Source organism: Aspergillus lucknowensis (genome assembly GCF_044049455.1).
Source record: "Aspergillus lucknowensis strain CBS 449.75 chromosome Unknown BJX67scaffold_33, whole genome shotgun sequence".
Lineage (NCBI taxonomy): Eukaryota > Fungi > Ascomycota > Eurotiomycetes > Eurotiales > Aspergillaceae > Aspergillus > Aspergillus lucknowensis.
The window spans coordinates 246,450-267,782 of NW_027263577.1; the positions used below are offsets into that span (position 1 = coordinate 246,450).

The 21,333-nt window shown below is 52.4% G+C and overlaps 7 protein-coding genes across 7 annotated transcripts; 6 read left to right on the top strand and 1 right to left on the bottom strand.

Moving 5' to 3' along the window:
* Nucleotides 1-5,311: 5,311 nt before the first annotated feature.
* On the bottom strand, nucleotides 5,312-6,613 carry BJX67DRAFT_187126 (SDR family oxidoreductase). The gene is made up of 5 exons (XM_071025263.1): nucleotides 6,373-6,613; nucleotides 6,265-6,323; nucleotides 5,842-6,216; nucleotides 5,599-5,796; nucleotides 5,312-5,547 (listed from the first exon to the last, which is right to left on the bottom strand). The coding sequence occupies exons 1-5, from the start codon at nucleotides 6,446-6,448 to the stop codon at nucleotides 5,464-5,466; spliced, it is 792 nt and encodes a 263-aa protein (XP_070884275.1). The 5' UTR covers nucleotides 6,449-6,613; the 3' UTR covers nucleotides 5,312-5,463.
* A 635-nt stretch (nucleotides 6,614-7,248) lies between these two features.
* BJX67DRAFT_187128 (uncharacterized protein) lies at nucleotides 7,249-8,957 on the top strand. The gene has a single exon (XM_071025264.1). The coding sequence runs from the start codon at nucleotides 7,345-7,347 to the stop codon at nucleotides 8,773-8,775; it is 1,431 nt and encodes a 476-aa protein (XP_070884276.1). The 5' UTR covers nucleotides 7,249-7,344; the 3' UTR covers nucleotides 8,776-8,957.
* Nucleotides 8,958-11,255: 2,298 nt separating this feature from the next.
* BJX67DRAFT_383039 (uncharacterized protein) lies at nucleotides 11,256-12,832 on the top strand (the record flags this gene model as incomplete). Its single annotated transcript, XM_071033359.1, has 2 exons — nucleotides 11,256-11,708; nucleotides 11,759-12,832. The coding sequence occupies 2 exons, from the start codon at nucleotides 11,256-11,258 to the stop codon at nucleotides 12,830-12,832; spliced, it is 1,527 nt and encodes a 508-aa protein (XP_070884277.1).
* A 436-nt stretch (nucleotides 12,833-13,268) lies between these two features.
* Nucleotides 13,269-15,228, top strand: BJX67DRAFT_359160 (dimethyladenosine transferase). The gene is made up of 2 exons (XM_071029652.1): nucleotides 13,269-13,719; nucleotides 13,779-15,228. The coding sequence occupies exons 1-2, from the start codon at nucleotides 13,291-13,293 to the stop codon at nucleotides 14,556-14,558; spliced, it is 1,209 nt and encodes a 402-aa protein (XP_070884278.1). The 5' UTR covers nucleotides 13,269-13,290; the 3' UTR covers nucleotides 14,559-15,228.
* A 1,381-nt stretch (nucleotides 15,229-16,609) lies between these two features.
* On the top strand, nucleotides 16,610-18,211 carry BJX67DRAFT_389502 (uncharacterized protein; the record flags this gene model as incomplete). Its single annotated transcript, XM_071034508.1, has 1 exon — nucleotides 16,610-18,211. One exon carries the CDS (start codon nucleotides 16,610-16,612, stop codon nucleotides 18,209-18,211), a length of 1,602 nt encoding a protein of 533 aa, XP_070884279.1.
* Nucleotides 18,212-18,877: 666 nt separating this feature from the next.
* On the top strand, nucleotides 18,878-19,387 carry BJX67DRAFT_383042 (uncharacterized protein; the record flags this gene model as incomplete). Its single annotated transcript, XM_071033360.1, has 1 exon — nucleotides 18,878-19,387. One exon carries the CDS (start codon nucleotides 18,878-18,880, stop codon nucleotides 19,385-19,387), a length of 510 nt encoding a protein of 169 aa, XP_070884280.1.
* A 249-nt stretch (nucleotides 19,388-19,636) lies between these two features.
* BJX67DRAFT_383043 (uncharacterized protein) lies at nucleotides 19,637-21,288 on the top strand (the record flags this gene model as incomplete). The annotated part of the gene is made up of 2 exons (XM_071033361.1): nucleotides 19,637-19,826; nucleotides 21,065-21,288. The coding sequence occupies 2 exons, from the start codon at nucleotides 19,637-19,639 to the stop codon at nucleotides 21,286-21,288; spliced, it is 414 nt and encodes a 137-aa protein (XP_070884281.1).
* Between the last annotated feature and the right edge of the window lie 45 nt (nucleotides 21,289-21,333).

Sequence of the window (21,333 nt, forward strand, 5' to 3'; positions counted from 1 at the left end):
CATGTTGATTGTTAGAAACATACTGATAAAGGGAATCACATCAGACACAATGAGATTCCAGGATATGAATGGAGCAGAGAATGGACTTTTGACAATGGACTTTTGACAATGAACCTTTGCTAACACTGCCTTTTGCCGGTGCCTCGAAGAGGTTGTATGGAGCCTTGAACAATGCTGATTGTACAGACTGGTAAGGCATTTGCCAACAAGGACTGGCAGTTGAACAAAGAGACACATTTCCTGCCTGAATGCAGGTTACAATCCAGAGCTGCTATACCTACGGATGGGCCACTCTCGCCGCAGCCCTAACTAAGCATCCTCGCCCAATTTCTCCCCCAGAAGCTCCCTTTTAACACGCCGTAGTCCATTCGAAAGCCTACTCTCAAGCCTCAGTACACGCTCACAGCACAAAGGGACCCTCGCCAAATGCTCCTCCAATCCCAGGCAGAACTCCATCCAGTCAGTCACGGTTTCACCATCGCATAGTTCTTCCAACAGGTCATGGCCCAAGTGCTTTCCACACCGTCCCGCCCAGTAAGTATCAGGTAGCACCCAGTTCGTCGCCAGAAACAAATTGCGTATGTCACCAATCCGCGCTCGCGTCAGCGGTACCTCGCTTTAGACCGCCTCCACGATCGTCGTCACGATCTCGGCTGGGAGATAGAGTGTCGTGGCGACGCGAACGCATTCTTCCTTTTGACCGGTATCTTCTTGGCTGGGTATACGCTCAACTCTCTTCTGGAGGTTTGGCAGAGGGAGCCGGTCGCCAGGAGAGTATGGCATTGGCGGGGATGCGACCGGGTCCAGGGAATTAAGGGAATCAAACCACATGTCCCGAAATTGCGACCCCCAATATCTTACAAAGCTCAACGCAAACAACGTCAGGCTTCGCGTGACGATCTCACGGCCCACGATGTAGCCAACGAGCAGCCAGCAATCTACGTGGATGGGGAAGCCAATGCGGTCCCCCTGCCTTCTATGATATATGCGGGCGTACGGATGGAGCATATTGGAGGGCACGCGGAATCGCGTATTCCACTGGTTGGGGCAGCAGCTTTCCATCGCGATGCATGCCTTGTCTGGATCCGTCGGGAGGAGCAGCCGGCCGGTGTACTTGACGAATCCAATCCCTGTCAGGAAGATCTCGGTCGTTTCTGGGTCTTCAACCACTACATAGCGGTTAGAATGGGCGTAGCAGAAACGAAAGGAAACAAGCGAACAAGCACCAGAAGGCAACATACACCCGCGGAAGAAATAACTACGCAACCCAGGCTCACTCGTCAAGTCAGTCTCTTCCAGCTCACTCGCAGGAACCAAGATACTCTTTGCGAGCTTCTGTTTTGCCGCCTGGCACTGCCAGTCCTCTCGTTCGGCCAAGATTCCTCCATTTCTCTGGTGAACGAGGCGTGGATGGGATCCGATGTCCACCGTGCATACTATGTAGGGCGACTCATGCCGGGTCTAGCTCATTTTCTTTTGCTCTAGAGAATGAATAGATCGGAGCTGAGCGCGGACAATGATTTCGTGGCTGATGTAGGTGTGGATAACGCACTTCTTGTTTGAAAGAAGTAACAACTTGAATCCCAATATTTTCCCTGTACATGACATCAGGAAGTGTCACGCTCCAGCCGACAGGACGCTCTCACATCCCAGCCAGAGAACCCTTGGTATATTCGGTGTCCGGGGTGGCAACCTTGACCGGAGAGAATGCCCGCATCCACCTGACGTTGAGTCTGTAGAGCCTAGCCGAATGCTATTGAGCTTATTCTGGCGCTCTATTGCCACTAACTGCATCATGCGCCCATCATTCTTAGCCATCCGTCGCCGCGAAACCGTATCTTCGAGATGGATGATCTGCTTCAGAAGGGCTCTGAAGAGTTGGAGACAGTAACCAGAACACCAGAGGAGCAGGCACCATTTTTGGGAAGCGCAAGACAAGATGTTACTCCAAAAAGGAAAAAAAAAAAAAAGGGGTAAACAGATAGGCAAGGAGGTTGATTACATCTTTTATTCAAAGTGCAGTAAGGTTACCATGTGGCGTAGGCGATTGAGGATGCCGAGTTAGGGCTAATTCGAGCCACGGAATGCTCCGATCGCATCTCCCCTGACATGACTATCAGAGCTTCTGGGGACATTTGCGCAGAAACAACATCCAAGCCCGTCCCTCTCTGACGGCGTATCCTGTCAGAGGATATTATTCTCGGACATCGCACCGCACCATCCTCAGTCCCAGACAGGAGCAATGACGCCACCTGCAGGATCAATCACCCACAGCCCTGCTTCGCCACCCGACCTCATCCATTGTCCCATCTTCCTTACCCTCCAATTACTTCTCCAAATACGGCCTCTCAGCCTGCGGGGTAATCCGCACCATGTGTCGCCGGGTTTGAGCCTCGTAGACCTTGAAATCGCGCAATGCGGAACTATCGGCGTTAGCATGGGGGGGTATTGTATGTCCTCCAGCTCCTTGCTTTTCTTAATTTTTTATTGGGGTGCGAGGATGCTGATATTGTGTCGGCATGGGGCCAGGAGGCGACGCAGGATAACGCGAATCTGCGCCAGCTGCTCGTTGCGACGGGGAACATCTTCACGTATACGTTTATGGCGTGCGTTCCGCTCGTTGTGATCCCGACGTATGATGCGCCGCATTATAAATACGGGCACCAGCTGCTTATCATGTTTGGGGTGGTGCCGATTGTCGGCGTTCTGTTGTTTGGATGGTTGGATAAGTGGAATCGCAAGAGGAGCGCTGGTAGGGGGAGGAGGCTGTTTCTGGGGAAGCAACACGGTCTGCTAGAATGGGCGAGGAGAGAGACACTGTGCGCGGACAGGCGTAAAGAGCAGATAGAGTACGCAGATAGCTGCATTCGAAAAAGTCCAGAGGAGGGTTGGGGGCCATATTCCCAATTTAGAGACCCTAACAGATTATAACGCCCCTACTCAACAGTAACCCGATTATTTACCCTTTGGAGAAAGCACTTTTTAATCTCACCCAGCTTGTGGAGTATCTGACGCCGATGGTTCAGTCCGCTATTACAGAACCAGTGCGGATCGATCAGCAGCTCCTCCAGCCCTAAGCAGAAAGCAGCCCAATTGACGACCTTCCCGCTCTGAAGTAGATCTTCAGCCTCGTACACCAGGCTAGGCTCACACCGCGATATCCAGTACGAGTTTGGTAAGATCCAGTGAAATGCTTCGAGTAGATTCCGTGTATCGTCAACCCTCTGGCGGGAGACAGGCCCACTGCCAGATATCATATCAACAATGGTGACAGCAATCTCTAGCGGGACTTGAGCAACCGAACGTGATTGGAGGGCTCGGTAAGGTATGGTTGTGCGGTTCTCTTGCGTAACTTGTTTCATCAATTCCTGGATTTGTGGGATTCTGAAGGGGCTCCCTGGTCTATGCCGCACCTCATCGTCGGGCATATGCCTTTCGGTCTCCTGCTTCTCCCACCACGACCTGTACGTCGGCATTTCGGCATGTCTTTGTCCAAAGGAGCCTTGATCAAAGCACGAGAGTTCTCCAGGTTCATGATGAAGTCTCTCCAGAGCGCCACCGGCCCACTCGTCCTTATTATCCCTCCAGAATGCCTCTATCGAGTGGACGAGCGGACGGAGGTTGCTCTCGACAATATCAGGTCCAATAACGCGCTTGAGAAGCAACCAGCAATGCGCATGAACGGGATATCCAATCCGCCTACCCTGCTCTCTATGCCTGTCCGGGCCAAGGAGGTCAGCCATATGAAAATCCCAGTTGTAATGGTTCTCCTTTAACCCTCGATAAGGCCAGATGATACGAGCTTTGCTGGAGTCTGTTGAGGCCGGTCCCGGATACCAGTACATGCTTAAGCCAAGTTTCTCTATGCCAGACACCAGAATGCGGTCCGTCTTTGGATCATCGAGAACTTGTTTTCGGGCGTTCAGCCACAGTCTCGGCGGTTGGGAGTGCACAATAAACGTACTCGTCCGGTAAAAATCCCACCACCCATCTCGGCATTGTTTGAAATCCAGCTGTTCCATTTCTGTAGCAGGTACAAAGAATGAGCGCCCTTTGTGCCAATTCTTGAGCAGGCCCTCCCACTCCGGCCTCTCTTCGAAGAGAGATTCATCAAAGCTCCTGAAATCACATGCGCATACAACGCAGTTGAAGTCGGGGTCCTCGTTCTGTTTTCCGAATCTTCTGCGTCTCATTGCGTTCGGGATGTCGTGTTTGGATAAACGAAAGCACGAGGTGCCGCTATATATTCAGTCGGCTTAAGTTTCCTGATGTCACCTTTTGTAATCGAGTAACTCTACAATGGAGTTGGTTTCCGAACATGATTCCCGTCATGCTCAGCCTTGGATCTCCGAAAGTATATCTCTGCGTTTGAGCCCATTACCTTGGTTCAGCCATTCCGGTATCTAGGAAACTATACCCGGAGAATGAGCATCACAAAAATAGATGTGTAGTGATATGTAGTGAATAGAGTGTCCACATTATGCAACCACAATGGAGGACGTTTTGCAAGAAGACTAGGAGGCAGCACGCCAAGCCCCAGTGCGTCCAAAAAGGGAAGGCAGGCGACAACACAGCACCACAAGGAGGGGTGAGAGGGGATGCCTGCGATTTTTCAACCTCGCTTGCCCCAACACTTCTTGTCCCACCCCACAACTGAAGACCATGATATCCACACACCAATATCACATCCATTATTGGCAGCCGTTACGCTCCCCCGACAACTGTATACTTCCAAATCCATCAAGCTTCAGAAGGATACTGACTGTAACGAGTACCTCGACATTCAGGACATCACCGACGCAATCGCCACTCTCGAATACAAGAGCCGAGAAGGGGATATCAACAGGGCATGGAATTCCATACTCAACTGGGTCTTCGACCCTGTGGACGGATTTACAACGGCCCCCAAGGCCAAACACACGCAATATGAGGGACGAGCCGCTTTTCAGACTTTCTTACAAGCAAGAAAGTCAATGGAGTCCGACGTGACTTCCTTATAACCCAAGTTAAAAGGGGAGAGAGTGAAGGTTAGGACAGCACCTGGGACGAAGGATCGAATCAGCTCCAAGACTATCTAGCGATGCAGCACAAAACACGCCAGTTTACGGAATTCTCCCAATTGGTCGCAGGGTGCGCTTTTATCGCTACACAGATGCAACGCAGAGCATCGAATCATGGAGGCCGACGGAGGCTTGGGCTCTTGCGTATGGGACGGGTGGAGAACTGAGGGACTGGTTCCATATCATTCATGAAGCGCGGAAGGTGCAAAGTGCTTTGCGCCATATCCTACATTACCACTAGAAGGAGATGGTCTCTTTGATTTGTCCCAGCGACCCCGCCGGCGTCATACGCTAGTCCGACTTGCAGCGATTGTAGTAGGAGTATGGCGGAAATACAACTTGCTCATGCTCGAAGCTCAACACGCACATCTACGGAACAGGAAAATATCATATGATGTACGATTCAGGGCAATGTGTATCCGCCGTCGATAACGATATCCGCTCCAGTCATGTAACTCGAGGCATCTGAAGCGCAAAATACATATGCCTAGGTATTCAAGATCAATAAATGTTGTATTCATCTTGTTAGAGTACTCACCCCTTTAAGCTCGTAACTTTGGGCCATCCGTTGGGCAGGAATCATGCTATACCACTTCTCGCGCCATTCCTGGGGATGAATATCCAGGATATCCGTGGCAATGAAACCGGGCGAAATACAGTTAACGCGACAGAAATCCACCCACTCGACAGATAGGCATCGTGCCAGCTGGACGACTGCGGCTTTCGATGCATTGTACTACACCCATTAGACGAAAACTCATTCAAAGCAGGGAGAACTAACCGCTGCCTGTTTCTGAGGCACATTCACTAACGTCGCACTAACAGACGCCGTAAAAATGACGTTTCCCCGCCCTTGCTCCTTGAAGATCTTCGCCGCCGCCTGGGCAGAGTAGAAGGCACCGTCAAGGTTGACATCCATAATCTTTCGCCATTCTTCGACGGTGTACTCCTCGGCAGGTATGTTAGTTGTAATACCCGAGTTCACGACGATGATATCCAGCTTCCCGAAATCGGTCTTGATATTCTGAACGGCCGCTTCCACTTCGGCCTGGTTTGTCACGTTTGCTTTGTACGCTCGGGCTGTTATGTTGTTAGCGGATGCGATTTCAGCGGCGAGCTGATCAGCGGTTGAGGAGGTGTTGTAAATTATGGCGACCTAGATGTCTTGTCAGCCCTAGATGCTGCGTGGGATGGGGATAGGTACGTCTGCTCCGGCTTCGGCGAGACCTCGTGAGACTTCTAGGCCAATACCACGAGCTCCTCCTGGATGATGTTAGCTGTTCGCAGTGTTGCGAGCCTAGGGACTTCCTACCAGTGATGGCAGCGACCTTTCCGGTCAGGTCGAAAGCCTTCATGACATGCTGATTTGGGGGCTGAGAGAGGACCATCTTGCGATCAGGGTTTGCTAAATACGTAAAAATAGGAAGTTGCACTCTTCTTAGAATATTAAGTAAAATTTGGAAGGATGGAATCCTGAAAAGGAGTAGCTAATGAAGAGCCCTGAGATGAAGAGAGATACTCTGAGGCATGTCAGTATTGGTCCCCGCACGGGATCTCCACATTGGGAAGGCAAACGCACTCCGCGGTCGGAGTTGCTCCGTCCACTTTGTCAACTTCTTCCTTTTCGAGACAGCGTCTAGTGGCGGAGAGTGCTGGATGGAGAATTATTCCTCAGTTGTGTTCCTGTCTTGTGTCTGCTATCATCATGTGATTCTGTGCCTGTCCACAATCATTCTCCATAATTTCCCGTGCTGTCCTCCTCAGGATGCATTCCGGACCTCCGTAGAGGGTCATCTCAATCCCACAAGGCTCAGACGGGGTGCAGAATGCTCGCGATGGCTAAATCGTTGTCATATTGGTCCCATATTCCGACCAGAAAGCTGGGGCTTCTATATTCGTGGACACTGATTTCTACCACTGACAGCCCGTCACGCAGCAGAATGATAAAATGTCGGCTATTGAAGGTCATTTTCAAGCAGGTTGTCAAGAAGACACCCTGTCCTTTGGTGTTGGTCAAGAAGGCTTCCTTTCCAGGGACACTTGGCCTCATGGAGACAGCGAGTCCTGGCAGCATTCAAGCTTCGTACGGCTGCTCAGCCTCAAACCCCACCCCAACCACGCAACGCCTCAAGGGCCTCGGGAGCGAAAAACGAGGTTCCTAATTTGGACATTCGGATTTGCTCAGGCTGTTTGTTCGTATTTATATTCCGTCCGACCTGCCTTGTGTTTCGCTGTTCCCACCAGCCCTTCGCCAACACCAACCCAGATTCATCAGTCGACCTTGATGACCATGGATCGTCTACCTTCCGAGCTTCTCCATATGATATGCTTGATACTAGATCAGTCAAATCTGGAGGGGTATTCCAGATGGCGCCCCACCTATTCGCTGCGCCCCTTATGCTTGACTTCGCGTCGGCTGTGTGCCATCGCGCAGCCCGTAATCTATCGCACGATCCGTCTGAGGACGGGCGAGCAATACGAAAATCTCCTCAACACCTTCTGCACAAAGCCAGAACTAGCCAAGGCCGTCACCAATGTTGTCTTCTTTGAACAGGAGCGCTACGCCCCTCGGCACCGACAAGTAGCTACTCGTCTCAAAGACCAATCCGCGAAACATCTTGCGGGCGACGCAGTAGTCTCAAAGGCTCTGGTCGACACATACTTGTGCCGGCTCTGGACTGCAGTGCATAAAACCCAACCGCACAGCGCCCAAGCGTGGGACTGGTATGAGGGTGCGGCTCGCGACGCTGCCCTTAACTTAGTTGCCTTGCTTCACTTCCTCCCAAATGTCAGCCTCTGCAAGTTTGTGGGTCGGCCTTTGGTCAATGGTCCAGGTCCTCGCAGGCCAAGTTACTCCGATCTTCCCCGCGGTGAGCCCACCAACGCCACCGCATTTCAAGAGATATTGTCGGCCATATCCAGGGCGCTGGATGACCCAGTATCACACGATCTGGGCGGGAATCCCTTCGCCAAAATACAGAGACTATATTTTATGAACCTGAGCTTTCCATTACGGGGGCCCATGCTTCGGGCAGCCACGGCTCTTCCGAAAATGCACGCTCTGTGCCTGGAATCTGTGTCAAACGTGGAATATTTTACACCCCTACCTCCCACCCCGCTGACCTCTACAATACGCGAGTTGCGGATGTACGTTACGAAGACGCCAAAGATACCCGATCCTCCATGGACCACGGCCCTTAAGGCTTTCGACCGACTTGAGATTTTTCATTACGACCATTTCCCCTCATCTTTCAGCTCCCCCGACGAATTCGCTGCAACAATGGCGGCCATCGAGTCGCAGCGCGAAAGCCTCAGGGAGGTATCCATCAGCATCGATCTGGGCACTGCCTGGTCCGGCGAGTACCCGAAGCGCCACAACATATCTGCCTATTCCTGGGCGTCCTATCCTGAACTTGCCGTTCTCAAGGTTCCCGATATTCTTCTCTACGGAGATCATCGCGGTCCGATCGATCTGAACGCGAGTCCCGGGTTGCCACGGCGCATTGAGGCCCTCACCCTCCAGAATGTTTGGCCGACGTCCAAGATCGACCTCCTGCTAGAGAAGATAATACCTGTAACCGGGCAAGTCCCAGATTTGAAGCAGATTTCCGTGCTCTCGGTGGAATCGTGGCGAGACTCTCCGCCCCGTTCATTCGATTGTACTGTTAACAAGCTCGAATCCCATGGAATCACAGTTAAGTTTTGTGATTTCTAGGTCCGCGCAGTGCAACCCTGTCCGTCGATGAGATGGAGATACTTGTCCCTTGATGGCTGTCAATTTTGTAAAGATAAAATTACAAAAATAACATTCAAAACAAACACCCGTCGGGACTTAGGCTTTGCGGAGGTTACTTCCATACTTTTTGTAAAGCTTAGCCTGACCCAGGTGCTTTGCCCTGTTGCCCACGGCCATGTCAGAGTTCTCAAGCGCCGCTGTGAGCAATAGTGAGGCAACTCTTCAAGGAAGGCGTTAGAGAATCTCACACGGACGACCCTGCGGCACAGGACGAGGGTGAGTGCGGGTATTTAGAGTCGGCTTCGAAAGGCGAAAAGGGTGCATTGGATAGCGTTTTCGAACATTAATGTGTGGTGTATATCGTATTGCGTCGCAGCCATGCCTGAGCCTCTACAACGTTGCTATTGCAGTTAGCGAGAGCCATTTGGTCACCGATATTTATTCCGTCTATCAACGATTCCTAATATAGAGCTCCCCGCGTACCGTAATGACCTGTGTCCCATGGATTCCTGTCCTCCCTCATAGACCTGGATTCAATACCCGTCCTCACCACCGTCGTTCCTCGCCAATGCCTGTTCCTGGACAGGGTCACTCGGCGAGGGCCGATGGTCCGGCCCGAGCATGAGCCACGAATCTTGCGTAGACTGCGAAGAACTCGAGACTGGAGTCATTGTAGTCACTTTACGCTTCTGGCGGCGAACAGGCGCGGTGGAAGCTGCTTCCGACGTGGCCTATAATTCTGCCTAAGGTCACTCAAGCCACCATCATACCCATACGTAGGCTACATCTGACGACTTTTTCAGCATATTCAGTCTGTCTTGCGAATCCAAGTGTCTTAATCATGGCTACTGATCATACCGAATCTCGTCGTCCCTCAAGATACCTCCCCACCGAGCTCCTCTTCCAAATATTCGAATACTTGGCCAAAGATGTCGAAGACTATCAGCCATACGATCGAATCAAGCGTGAATACAAGGGCCGTCACGGTGCCGCTCGCGCACTGGCGAACCTCGCAATTGCGTCCAGGCGATTCCATGATATCGCGCAGCCATTCCTCTGCCGGACCGTCACTCTTTCAGCACTCACAGGGCAACGCTCCCTCGGTAAAATGCTTTCACGGTCACCCCATCTAGGAAATGTTGTGCAACACTTCAACGTTGTAGGCATACAGTGGCCAGCGCCTTGGGTTGAGCACAGACCCTACAATTATTGGACTATTTTCCTGGGTAACACCAGCGGCGTCGGGTCCACGTATCTTAACCCATCACGGCGCGGTGACCGGGCGACGCGTAAACTCAGCGCTGTACACGCATTCTTACGAGCTCTTCAGCATCCTCCGAAAGCTGCCCCAGCTGAAAACGTTCCGCCTGTTCGATGCAGACCCGACTGTCTCACAGAAGATCGCGTGGCTCATGTTTCGAAATAACGGGCGGCTCGCTCGCTGCTGCGCTCGTGGTGTGTTCCAGGCGTTGCAGACCGTCGAGACGATCGAGATATTCAACGCGTATTTGCTTGCCACCACGCGACGATTAATGGACGTCATTTTGCGTCTGTCAAACCTCCGCAACCTGTCTATTCCCTATGCCAAGGCCAGATTGAGGCCTCAGCTATCCTCACCTCCCACGCCGGGTTGTCGACGATCCGCGAGTTGCGACTATCACAGTTAAACTGCGCATGGTTTTCTGTCACTCATGAGCTCGTGGATACCTTCAGAGCCATTGAGGAGCTGGAAGTTCTCCACTTCGAGGCCGCGCCCGACTTTTCGTGGTCCTTGAACCTATCACCTCTCATGGCGGGCCTTCAGTATCACCAGGATACTCTCCAGGAACTGTGCATCACGGCTAGCCCTGACTACCTGTTCGAGGTCCCGGAGTTCCCACAGCAAACCTCCAACTCTCCCAGCTTTTCTTCGTTCCCCTGCCTCCGGCGTCTCGAGATTCCCGATTTTGCGCTCCTCGACTGCGAGACATTCACCCCGCAGCCGCGTCTAAGCTCTCTACTGCCCCCGCGGCTGGAATGCCTTACCATGGATCTTCGCTCCCCAAATCTATTGGCCTGCATGAAGATCCACCAGCTGGCCAGAGATAGCGAGAAACTCCCATGCCTGAAGAGGATAGAGGTCTTATATCCGACGTCGATCTCTCGTGAGCAGGGCCTGATGCTTCATGATCTTGGATCGGATTTTTCGTCGGGCAGGACTACCATCGTTGTTTCCTGTAATGGAAGATGGTGATGTACTCCTGCAAGGCTGTATTCACTGCTAAAGTTAATGTGTTATTGCTTTCTGTCAATGTTATTCACTCATATACCGCGTCAAGAACGCGTTAAGGCATTTCACTTGATAGACAACAGACATTGCTATAAATTTGCGCTCTTTTCCTAACACTTTCAACAATCCTCCTTCAGTTCTCACAGCTCCTCTTTTCCTTCCTTCCTTGCCTCACATCGATGCTTCAAAGATGGGGTTCTCACAGAGTGCGCTGAACACTGGACCACCACACCCAGTTGTAATGGTATCACAACCAGATGTAATACAGCAAGACCCCCCTGATGATGAGATTTCTCATCTATCACCCTCATTTGCTGTCCAGTACGCCCCTGAACAATTCGCCGCGCACTTACCCAATGAGATCCTCTTCGAGATCCTCCAGTATATCGTGCACGACCGAGATGCCTATTTCGAGAAAGGCCACAGGAGCCACGAGCTCTTCGTCGCACTCAAAACACTCCATTCCCTCATCTTCGTCTCTCGCCAGTTTTATTTCGCCGTCCAGCCGCTGCTCTATCGAGCTGTGTACATCTCTCACGGGCTGCAGCTCAACAGTCTGTACCGCACGCTGGTCTTACAGCCGCGTCTTGCGGGACATGTGAAGAGCTTCCTCATCCACGAAAATAATACCTGGGTTCCGCTGGTTAGACACCAAGGCAGTCTCATTCGGTTTGGAGTGCTGTCCGTGGCAAGAAGAAACGCCTCGTGCAGAAGTGGGACGCGGATGCGAAGGGCGCACGAGACGCTGCACTCCAGCTGGCTTTAGTTCTCCTGCGTGCGCGGAACCTCACGCTCTTCAAATATACCGTCGGCACTGTCCCCCACGACGATCCCTTCCAGTGGATATTCACGACCGTCTTCGTGACCCTCGCGTCGCTACCCATGGGCCGCAACATCCTCGAGAACGTGGAACAAGCCGAGGTGCAACGCCTCGACAGTCTCAATCGAGCTTCCTTCCTGCGTGTATTGGTCAGCCTCCCCAAGCTGCGCTCCCTGTGCCTGGCTTCGTCGTCTCCCATCACACATCACGCCCACTCCTTCCCCATCGGCGCGTCCCAGTCCCTCCGCGAACTCGAAATCATGGACCCAGCGTCCCTGGCAAACCTCGCCGGCGTAGCCCGCTCAATCGCAAGCCTCAAAGTTCTCCGCTGCGAGCTCTGTAAACACTTGCTCCTCCAACTGACCACCCATTCCGCCCTCACCGAAACTGTCCGGGCCCTCTCCAACAACCTCAAAGAACTCCACATCTCCTCTGGCGCAAGATGCCCCAGGGGATACCCCATCACCAGACTCGGCCTACACAACGACGCCCCCTGGTCCTTCACGGCCTGCCACGCCCTCCGCGTCCTGAGTGTCCCATCCTATGTCTACTACCACAACCTAGCCCTCGCGGAGGGGTCGGGAATGCACCACGCACAGGCTCTGCAGTGGCTCCTCCCCGCGAGTGTGGAGACCTTCAGAATCTCGAGCTGGCGGTACAGTCCCTGGGCGATGCTGCCAAGTGAGCGGCAGGCTGACATCAGCTATCTACTGGAGATGGCGGAGGAGATAGCGACCGTCCCGATCCCGAGCTTGAGAACCTTTATCTTCCAGGAGCGAATGTATGGGTATGAAGAAACTCTGGATGTGTACGCTGCTGTTAGGAAGAAGTTTGCGGAGAGGAATGTTGATTTCGTATTTGAATCTGGAGTCCCTGTTGCGCAACGCGGAGATGGGACTTGTTCGTGGTGTGAGCCCCGTGTCAGTGTGACGGATTCGAATGAATAGTTAGTTTCGGTGTCTCACACAGGCATGGGATCCGGATTTGGCATGTGCGCTGACCATATCGATGTTTTCAAGTCTGGTGGTGTCGTGTTTTCAGATAGTCAAGAAATACAATAAGAAGCTGGATGTACTTTGTGAAGGACTACCAGTCGGTCAAACTTAAACTATCACATGAGTTTATAACACTGACAGGGAAACAAGTAGTAAGTAGGAAAGAATAATCTACAAGAATATAACGGAAAACTGGATTTCTGAGCAGTGTACTGATGAAAACTGTCAACGATAGTTACTTGCGATCTCAAGACGAAGAACCGGTTGGAGACACTACTGTCACGTGAGAATCCCCTTCGGGAAGGCACGCCCATCATCTTATCATCACGTGCCATGCGCACCGCTGATAAGAAAAAAAGTCTCCCAACAACCGAAAATCTGCACATCGCGACCACAACCTTCACGACGCCATGGGCAAAGTCCAGCGCAAAAAGGCCGCCCGAGCCTCCGCCTCTCCATATCAAAAGCCGCCTAAGGGTGCGTCCGGTGCCCTCGGCAAAGCAGGGTCTACGATTTTCAAGTTCAACACAGACATCGGCCAGCACATTCTGAAAAATGGAGCGATCGCCGACAATATCGTCGAAAAAGCGAACGTCCAGCCGAGCCAGACGGTGCTAGAGGTTGGTCCTGGACCGGGTATCCTGACCAGTCGGATTCTCGAGAAGGCGAAGAAGGTCGTTGCGGTGGAGCTGGATCCGAGGATGGCGGCGGAATTGACCAAGAGCGTGCAGGGGACGCCGAAGGAGAAGAAACTGCAGATTGTGCTGGGGGATTTCATCAAGACGGATTTGTCCAAGTTGCCGCCGTTCCAGGTGTGCATCAGTAATACGCCGTATCAAGTTCGTCTCCGTCCGCAGTTTCCGGGTTGTGTGTCTTGGTGGTTCAGCTAACCAGGTAGATCTCCTCGCCCCTCATATTCAAACTCCTCTCCATGCCGAATCCCCCGAAAATGTGCGTTCTCATGGTTCAGCGCGAGTTCGCTCTCCGATTGATCGCTCGCCCCGGTGACGCCCTCTACTCCCGACTCTCCGTGAACGTGCAATTCTTCTCACGCGTCTCACACATTATGAAAGTTGGACGTAATAACTTCCGCCCCCCTCCACAAGTTGAATCCAGCGTTGTCCGCGTCGAGCCGAAACCGCAGCGCCCGGATATCAGCTGGGACGAGTGGGACGGGATGCTCCGAATCTGCTTCGTGCGGAAGAACAAAACGCTGCGCGCGGGGTTTATGGCGACGAAGATCCGGGCCATGATTGAGCGGAATTGGATTACGTGGGCTTCTATGCACCCTGAGTTGGTTACCGAGGCGGATGTCGATCTTTTGACTGGGAAGACGCCGTTTCCCGAGAAGTTTGCGTCGAAGGAGGCGGAGGATGTGGATATGGATAGTGTTGAGGAGGCGGGTGCGCCGGAGGGTGATGAAGACGACGCGGACATCTTCATGGGAGATGTGGGGAATGGCGATAAGGGTGCGGCCGCTGCTTCCCAGACCGGCCCGATTATTACGGTTGCCGGACACCAGGTTGCTCGGAATCTGGTGACGAGGTTAATTCAGCTGAAGATCCAGCGGATTCTCGACCAGGCTGGATTGGCGAATGCGCGTGCAAACAAGTGTGATGAGAATGATTTCCTGCGACTTCTACACAGCTGCAATACCGAGGGTATTCACTTCTCCTAGTTGATGTTACCTCGTGAGTCTTGGATATGCGGCGGCACCGTCCATGTCGACGATCTGACTGTTCGCAACCCAGCTTGGATATCGCCCGAAAGTGGATTATTCCTGCTCTTCCAGTCCCAACTGAGTGCCCCGGCCATGGCTTACTGAAGCAGTGCTGGACGCTGCCTCGCTCATCTACGGACTTCTGATTTTTGTTCCCTTTCTCCCTGCTCTTTCCAGCAAGGAAGGGTACGGGGTATAGAGCTAATGACGAAAAGTGTGATTTAGTATATCTCCCAGCGCTTATGATACACGAATGATATAACATTTTCTACTACGATTCTTGATTATCATCCGTTGCTATATATCTCTGGAATGACCTCCGAACCGCCTGCCAGGAAACGGGTAATCTTAATAGCATTTTCAAATTTCATGCTTGTCGACGGCCTTCGTTGGCCGATCTCGTCGCATACAAAATCGCTTGTTCGCGCTCAGGAAGAAGCGTCTTTCGACTACTGCTTCTGAACTCAAGGAAAGGATAATATATCCCTCATCCCTTGGTGCATAGCTCTTACAAAGAGCTTAGCTTCGAGCTCTCGAGACAGGCCCATCAACTACCATTGTTACAGCAACAAACAGCTTTAGCAAACTGAAAGTGAACAGTCCTGACAATTAAGCAAACAGAGCCAGCCAAATCTACTTTATCTCAATGATATTACCTAGGTAATAAGTACAATAGCTGGGATCCGCAGAAGCTAGTGGGCTATAAATATCCTACCCACACGCCGGTCGTCTCTTCCTTTTCTCGCAACACTGCAGAACCTGCGAGTCCATAACCTCAGAACATCTAAACACAACTAGGACCGATCTCTCTATCATCCGTGCAGAATCTGCGAGTCCATACCCCAGCACCTGTACTATCCGTAACCCTCCACAGCACCAACTAACAAACCAAGCATCCATAGTCCCAAGCTCCAAACCACAGGCCCAAAAAACAACACCTGCTCACTGCGCAACTATTAAAACCTTAAAGCCAACTAACCGTCCGCAACCCAAGCCAAACCAAACTACCAAGATGGCTGTCTGCAAGAACTGCCACAAGAACTTTTCCGGGTTCGCGTGCGTCTGTAGGTGTAAGCAAGAGAAAACCCATACTGCTATGATGGCTTCGTGTTGTTCCCGGTTCTTTCGGCTGTTTGTGGTGACGGGGAGCAGCGGCGGGAGTCCATCGTACCGTGCTATTTCGAAGCTACGGGTGGGGTGCGTTGCGATCTGCGGTCGAGGGCTGCGTTCAAGGGGAGCAGCTTGAACTCGAACAAGAATGCATCCTGCAAGTGTTCCTCTTGTCGTAGATGTTGAGCCTATTCATGCCGTAGAGAGTGTGCAGCCATTTCTGGCTGGAGGATTCGAGGGTCGAGGGTCGAAGGCAGGGAGGATCCTTATACAGATGTTGGACAAAGACCGTGGCCTGGACAAAGGGTTTCGTCGACAGGTTTGACTGTCTTTGTATGGTAGATATTTTAGAACAAATGCGAAACTGGAGAATCCATTTCCCTTTGGTTTACTCATTTGTAGCCTCGAAAGCCCTTTCGGCGAGGATCGAGTTGGCTCTTTACCCTCAGCTGGCCTTTATCTCGCTCCTTTCTTTCACAGATCGTCGATGGCCGATTCAAATGCTAAGCCCTTCCCAACGCAGGATGAGGCGAATTATTTTTCTTCCAGGTTCTAATTCAACTTTATCAGCTAACATGCTCATCGTACTCGTTGCACTACTGCTGCCTCTGGCACTCACCTCCCCCCATGTCTCGCCGTATATCTCGCCATACACGAAGCCCATCCTGGCGATGGGACGGAAGCACTTCACCACCGCAAAAGGCCTCGTCCAGAGCCGTGTGAATGGGACAGTTGCCACCGTAACGGGGTTACACAACTGGGCATCCAAGTTCTACTGTCCCAGGAAATGCCGCGATAAGCTCTGGCGACACATTACAAAGAAGGGCCTGGTCAAGACACTCATCACTTTCCTCCCGAAGGACGCTCAAGGCTATGCGAGTAAGCTGCACGCAGATCCGATGACAAACTACTTTGTCTATCTGTTTCTCTTCCGGTACATCCGACTCGTCGTGCACATAGTCTCCTTCTGGCTTTATCGGCCAACACCCGTGCCGAGGAAGCCCACCGTTCGTCCGCGCGACTGCACAGTTATCATCCCCACGAATGACCTTGAGCATCGAGGGTTCGAAGAATGCCTGATGTCGTGCCTGATCAACGAGCCGGGCGTGGTCCTCATCGTCACAACCAGCAGCGAGATGACCTCCACGGCAAAGGCAATCGTGGCTCCCTACCAGCAAAGATTTCCCTACACCAAGATCAGCGTCAAGGCATCAAGCATCGCCAACAAGCGCATGCAAATCGCACATGGACTCGGCTACGTGAGCACCAAGATCGTCGTCCTCCTTGACGACCACGTCTTCTGGCCCTCTGCCCGCTTCCTCCCTGCCCTGCTCGCACCCCTCGAGAACCCCAATATCGGCATCGTCGGGACGAACAAGCGCCTCCGACGCACAGAGCGCGGCTTCAGCTTCGCATCCTTCTGGAACATGCTCGGTGCTCTGGATCTAGAGCGCCAGAACTTCGAGACCCGCGCCACGAACGCCCTCGACGGCGGCGTCTTTGCCGTCTCAAGCCTCACCTCCGCGCACAGATCCGAGATCCTCACAGACCGCAAATTCCTCGACGCCTTTACAGACGGATACTCCGCCCCTGCCCCTGCCCCAGCTGTGGTAGAAGACCACACGGACAGTTTCATAACCCGCTGGACCGTAGGAAGCGGCTACAGGATCAAAATCCAATACTCTGACGACGCCCAGATCGAGACAACCCTCCCCTCGTCAGGTCCAGACTTCCTCACCCAATCCCTGCAGGCCTCCCGCATAGCATGGCGCAACAATGCCTCCTCCCTCCTCACCGAACTCACCCCCTGGTACCGCCACCCCTGGTGCATCTACGCCGTGCATCTCACCTCCCTCGTGAACTTCGCCCTCCCCTACGACGCCGCCCTCATCTACACCCTACACCACAGTAAACTAGCGAAAGAGGACCACGACGCCCTCCACCACCTCCTCCGCTGGATCCTTCTGTCAAAATTGATAAAGGTAACCCCGTACTTCCTCCGCGAACACCAGGATATCCTCCTCCTCCCGGGGTACATTCTCTTCGGCTACTTCCACAGCCTCATCAAGCTCTATGCCCTCCTCACGCCGTGGGGGACGGAGCCTGTTGACGACGAAAATGCCCCTCCACCGCTAGATTACTATTCCCCCGCATCCCCCATCGCAACAGCATCGGGGATGTATCCCTCCTCGCCACGCCACCAACACCGTGACAGTGACCGTGACCTGGGCGATTACTACAGGGATGGCAGGTATGTTACTGATTCCGCTCGCGTGGTGATACAGGAAAGTCCTGATCCTCTTGCTGTCTTTGCACCTGCGGCTGCGGCTGCGAAGAGACCGCGTGGACGGCCGCGTTCTGCGACGCCCAATGTCGGTGCGCCTGGGCGACGAGGAAGGAAGACTCAAGCTCAGGCTCAGGTAGTTATTCCCTCGATAGAGGCACCGGTCCCACCGCCCGTGAAGAGGGGGAGGGGGCGGCCGAGGAAGAATCCATTATAGAGTTTGTTTGGTGTAGACTTGTTTTGTTTAGGGTAGATTTTGGGTTTTGAATGATTCTGCTGGATTGTCGTTTTTTTTCCGTTTGGTTTGCGTATTTGTCGTTTTTGCATGAGTATATCCTAGCAGTGATAAATATGATTCATCCTGGCCCGTAAATTCTTGTGTCAAGCTCCCATAACATCCCAGTGCATTCCACGGGACCAGGCGACAAAGTATAAAACAGAGCATCAGGCGGGACAATGCCGGTAGCCTGAGTTTGGTCTCTGTCCCTCCAGAATGAAGTGTCCCTCGGGTCCTCCCGGTGCGTCCCCGTAGAGTCCTGAGTAACCGACGGCACGAGACGTCCCGTCATGACCACCAGGTCTCAAACTGTATCTCGACAATCCAGTGTTCCACAGGGAGGTACTCTGGAGCACCTTTGTCTGGAGAAAAGTTTGATAGAGCGCGTGACGGGGTGTTGTGGTCGGAAACGTATGCCGTCGACATTTGGCCGTCCTCATGGACAAGTTAGGGTTTGCGGTTTGCCTCTGGCCGGCGTGCAATTCCATGCCATTTCTACTATGACGGAAAGGTAATATGGGATTCCAAAGCTCTCTGCAAGTCTTCCATCTTCTACCACCACGCTGCTCTTTATCGCTGAACCCACTGAACCCATAATCTACCAACATGGAAAACATGGGAAAACCTCAAACAACAGACCAACTCACACCCACACTCACATTCACGAACATGAATAAAATGGCTACCGTCACAAGCTACCCATCGAGCCACCTCCCATCTCTCGAACGGTTCAAGCACCCCACCACCAAGGCCCTATCCGGCAATGAAGAAAGGCCTCACAAGCGCTTCCGCATCCTCCATCGCCAACTCGAGAAACTGCACCGCGAAATCCGGATCATTCGGTTGCGCCATATGCTCCACGGGATTCAGGAGCTTGTGGATTTGAATAGTGGGAAAGCGCCTAGTCCGGAGGACGAGGTACTGGACGAAATACTGGACGAAGCACTAGATGAGGAGTTAGTCGACGAGCAGTCTGGCTCTGGCAGTATTCGAGTAAAGACATCACAGGTACATGTCTCTGTTCCCATTCACTATCCGGACAGCACGGTAACAATTCAGTCCATCATATTTGTACAACTCCGCACACAGCCACTACCCCAGCCCCCGCGACCGTAAACAGATACCAGGAAGGCCAAGAGCGATGGATCTGCGGGTCTGACTGCGGGGGAAGAGGTGGTCCTCTTGGAATAGGACAGAAAGAAGATGACGTCGTACAGGTGCACTGAACTCTGGGTCTGTTTACTGCAATTGGTCATCTTTTGCTACCGGTTCTCGAGTGCTCGTGTTGGGTCCGGGCACGTATAGGACGGATTTCCTGGCATCTCGGCCTTGTTCTGCCCCTGCAAATCCTGATGGTTCGTTATTATGGCGCCGAAGAACGAGATTGTCCACGCAGAGTCGAATGAAGAGAAGATCATCGGTGCTGGGCAGGATGGCGACCTTTCGTCCCTTGGCTACGAGCCCATCCTGCACCGCAGGGGATCAATTCTGACCCTGCCATTTCAATCACTCGCAATAGCCATAACGCCAAATCCGCCTTTACCCACTACGACATGTAGGTTTTGTGTTGATGTGATATATCCTTCATGCGAGAAAGGGTATTGAAAGGTATTTCCCCCCACAATCCTGGACTTTAAGACGGCCTGTGCTGATGAGATTGCAGTGCATAAGGGTCCACCGGAGTCGGAGGGGATTAGGCTTCAGAATCCTGGGTGGAGTGTGTGTGTTTGGTTGTTCGTTGAAATTATTTTATCATACTTGCGTCTCCAAGCTTCTATATTCTCTACTCGACGGCTTTCCAGTCGTATAGTCGTCATCCTGTCGACAATTCTAGTACCGCAATATCTAGCGCAGATAGTCTAGCAGACTGCCTGCCTCTAAGTAATAATGTATTGCTCCCACCCATGAAGCTATTGAATCTGGGAACGTATCAGACCTTACTCCGTACTAAATGTGAAGCACACTTCACAATTCATCCGTAATATGGTGACGGGGGCGCGACTAACCATCCCTCCGCTTGCTACGGAAAAATACCCTACTTTCCTGCCATATCGCCCCTCTCAGCAATAATATCCTACAATTCGCGTCGTCGAGAGCACCAACGCCTCAGGCTCCCTAATGACTGTCAACTCTCTCCCTCGCTGGTATATAACAGAGTGAAGTGCGCCTCTGGGATCTAAATATGGAGAGCTGGGAGGTCTACGCTGAAAACTAACAAGATAAGATCAAGGACAGCTTATCCTAACTCCTCACACCTTTTATTATACGTACTATAGATAGACTCTAACGTCAAATTATGGCATGAAAACAAGGAATATGGGTATCATTCCGGTCAATACTCCGCCGTCGACGGAACGTGCGCACAGATGATACTTTTATTCTCCGACACGAGATCTCCCGCAAACTAAAGTACTTGGCAATACGTGTGTGCAGGGAAGACAAGGCCCGTGCCTGAGTTAATATGCATTAAGGCCGAAGACAAGCATTTGTGCGCATTATCGTTTGTCCGACAGTCCTCAGCCTTTGGTCTCAATGGTGGTGTCCACATAAATGTCGGGGGAACCTTGCACAGCTGCATACATTCCCCCCATCCACTGCCCCCAATGATTACCTCCTCCTACCCACGCCAGATATAACCCCGGAAGAATCTCTCAACCCAAATACCCGTAATAAATCAGCCCTTTGCGTACTCTGCACCTTCAGAAATCTAACATGAATCCCCCTTCTCCACTCCCCACGAAGTCGCCTAAATCCTCCGGCTGAAAAGAACCCCAAATGCTGCCGGGAACGCAGACACCCACGACCGGGGCTCCTTCGCGTCCTTACCCCTCCCCTTGCTGACGGCGACATCCACGGGGCCAGACGGCGAAAACGTCGTCACCGAGAACGGGCCCCGGATCAAGTATTCGTTCCCGGACAGAGACGCGCTCGTCTCGTTCTCCCGCGCAGCGTTTGAGACGCAGCAGTCGGTGCATCTTGTTGGGCGGGGGGAGTTGACGTGTATTTCGGAGGATTAGGTCACTGCTGTTTGTAGTGTTGTTTATCATGCGGCGAGTTTGGGG

Excerpts from the sequence above, each read along its gene's own strand:
- BJX67DRAFT_187126 (XM_071025263.1), bottom strand. The coding sequence starts at position 6,448 with ATGGTCCTCTCTCAGCCCCCAAATCAGCATGTCATGAAGGCTTTCGAC. Across the intron at positions 6,324-6,372 it reads AAAGGTCGCTGCCATCACTG|GAGGAGCTCGTGGTATTGGC; the intron begins GTAGGAAGTCCC and ends AACATCATCCAG. Across the intron at positions 6,217-6,264 it reads TCGCCGAAGCCGGAGCAGAC|GTCGCCATAATTTACAACAC; the intron begins GTACCTATCCCC and ends CAAGACATCTAG.
- BJX67DRAFT_187128 (XM_071025264.1), top strand. The coding sequence starts at position 7,345 with ATGACCATGGATCGTCTACCTTCCGAGCTTCTCCATATGATATGCTTG.
- BJX67DRAFT_359160 (XM_071029652.1), top strand. The coding sequence starts at position 13,291 with ATGGGCAAAGTCCAGCGCAAAAAGGCCGCCCGAGCCTCCGCCTCTCCA. Across the intron at positions 13,720-13,778 it reads TCAGTAATACGCCGTATCAA|ATCTCCTCGCCCCTCATATT; the intron begins GTTCGTCTCCGT and ends CTAACCAGGTAG.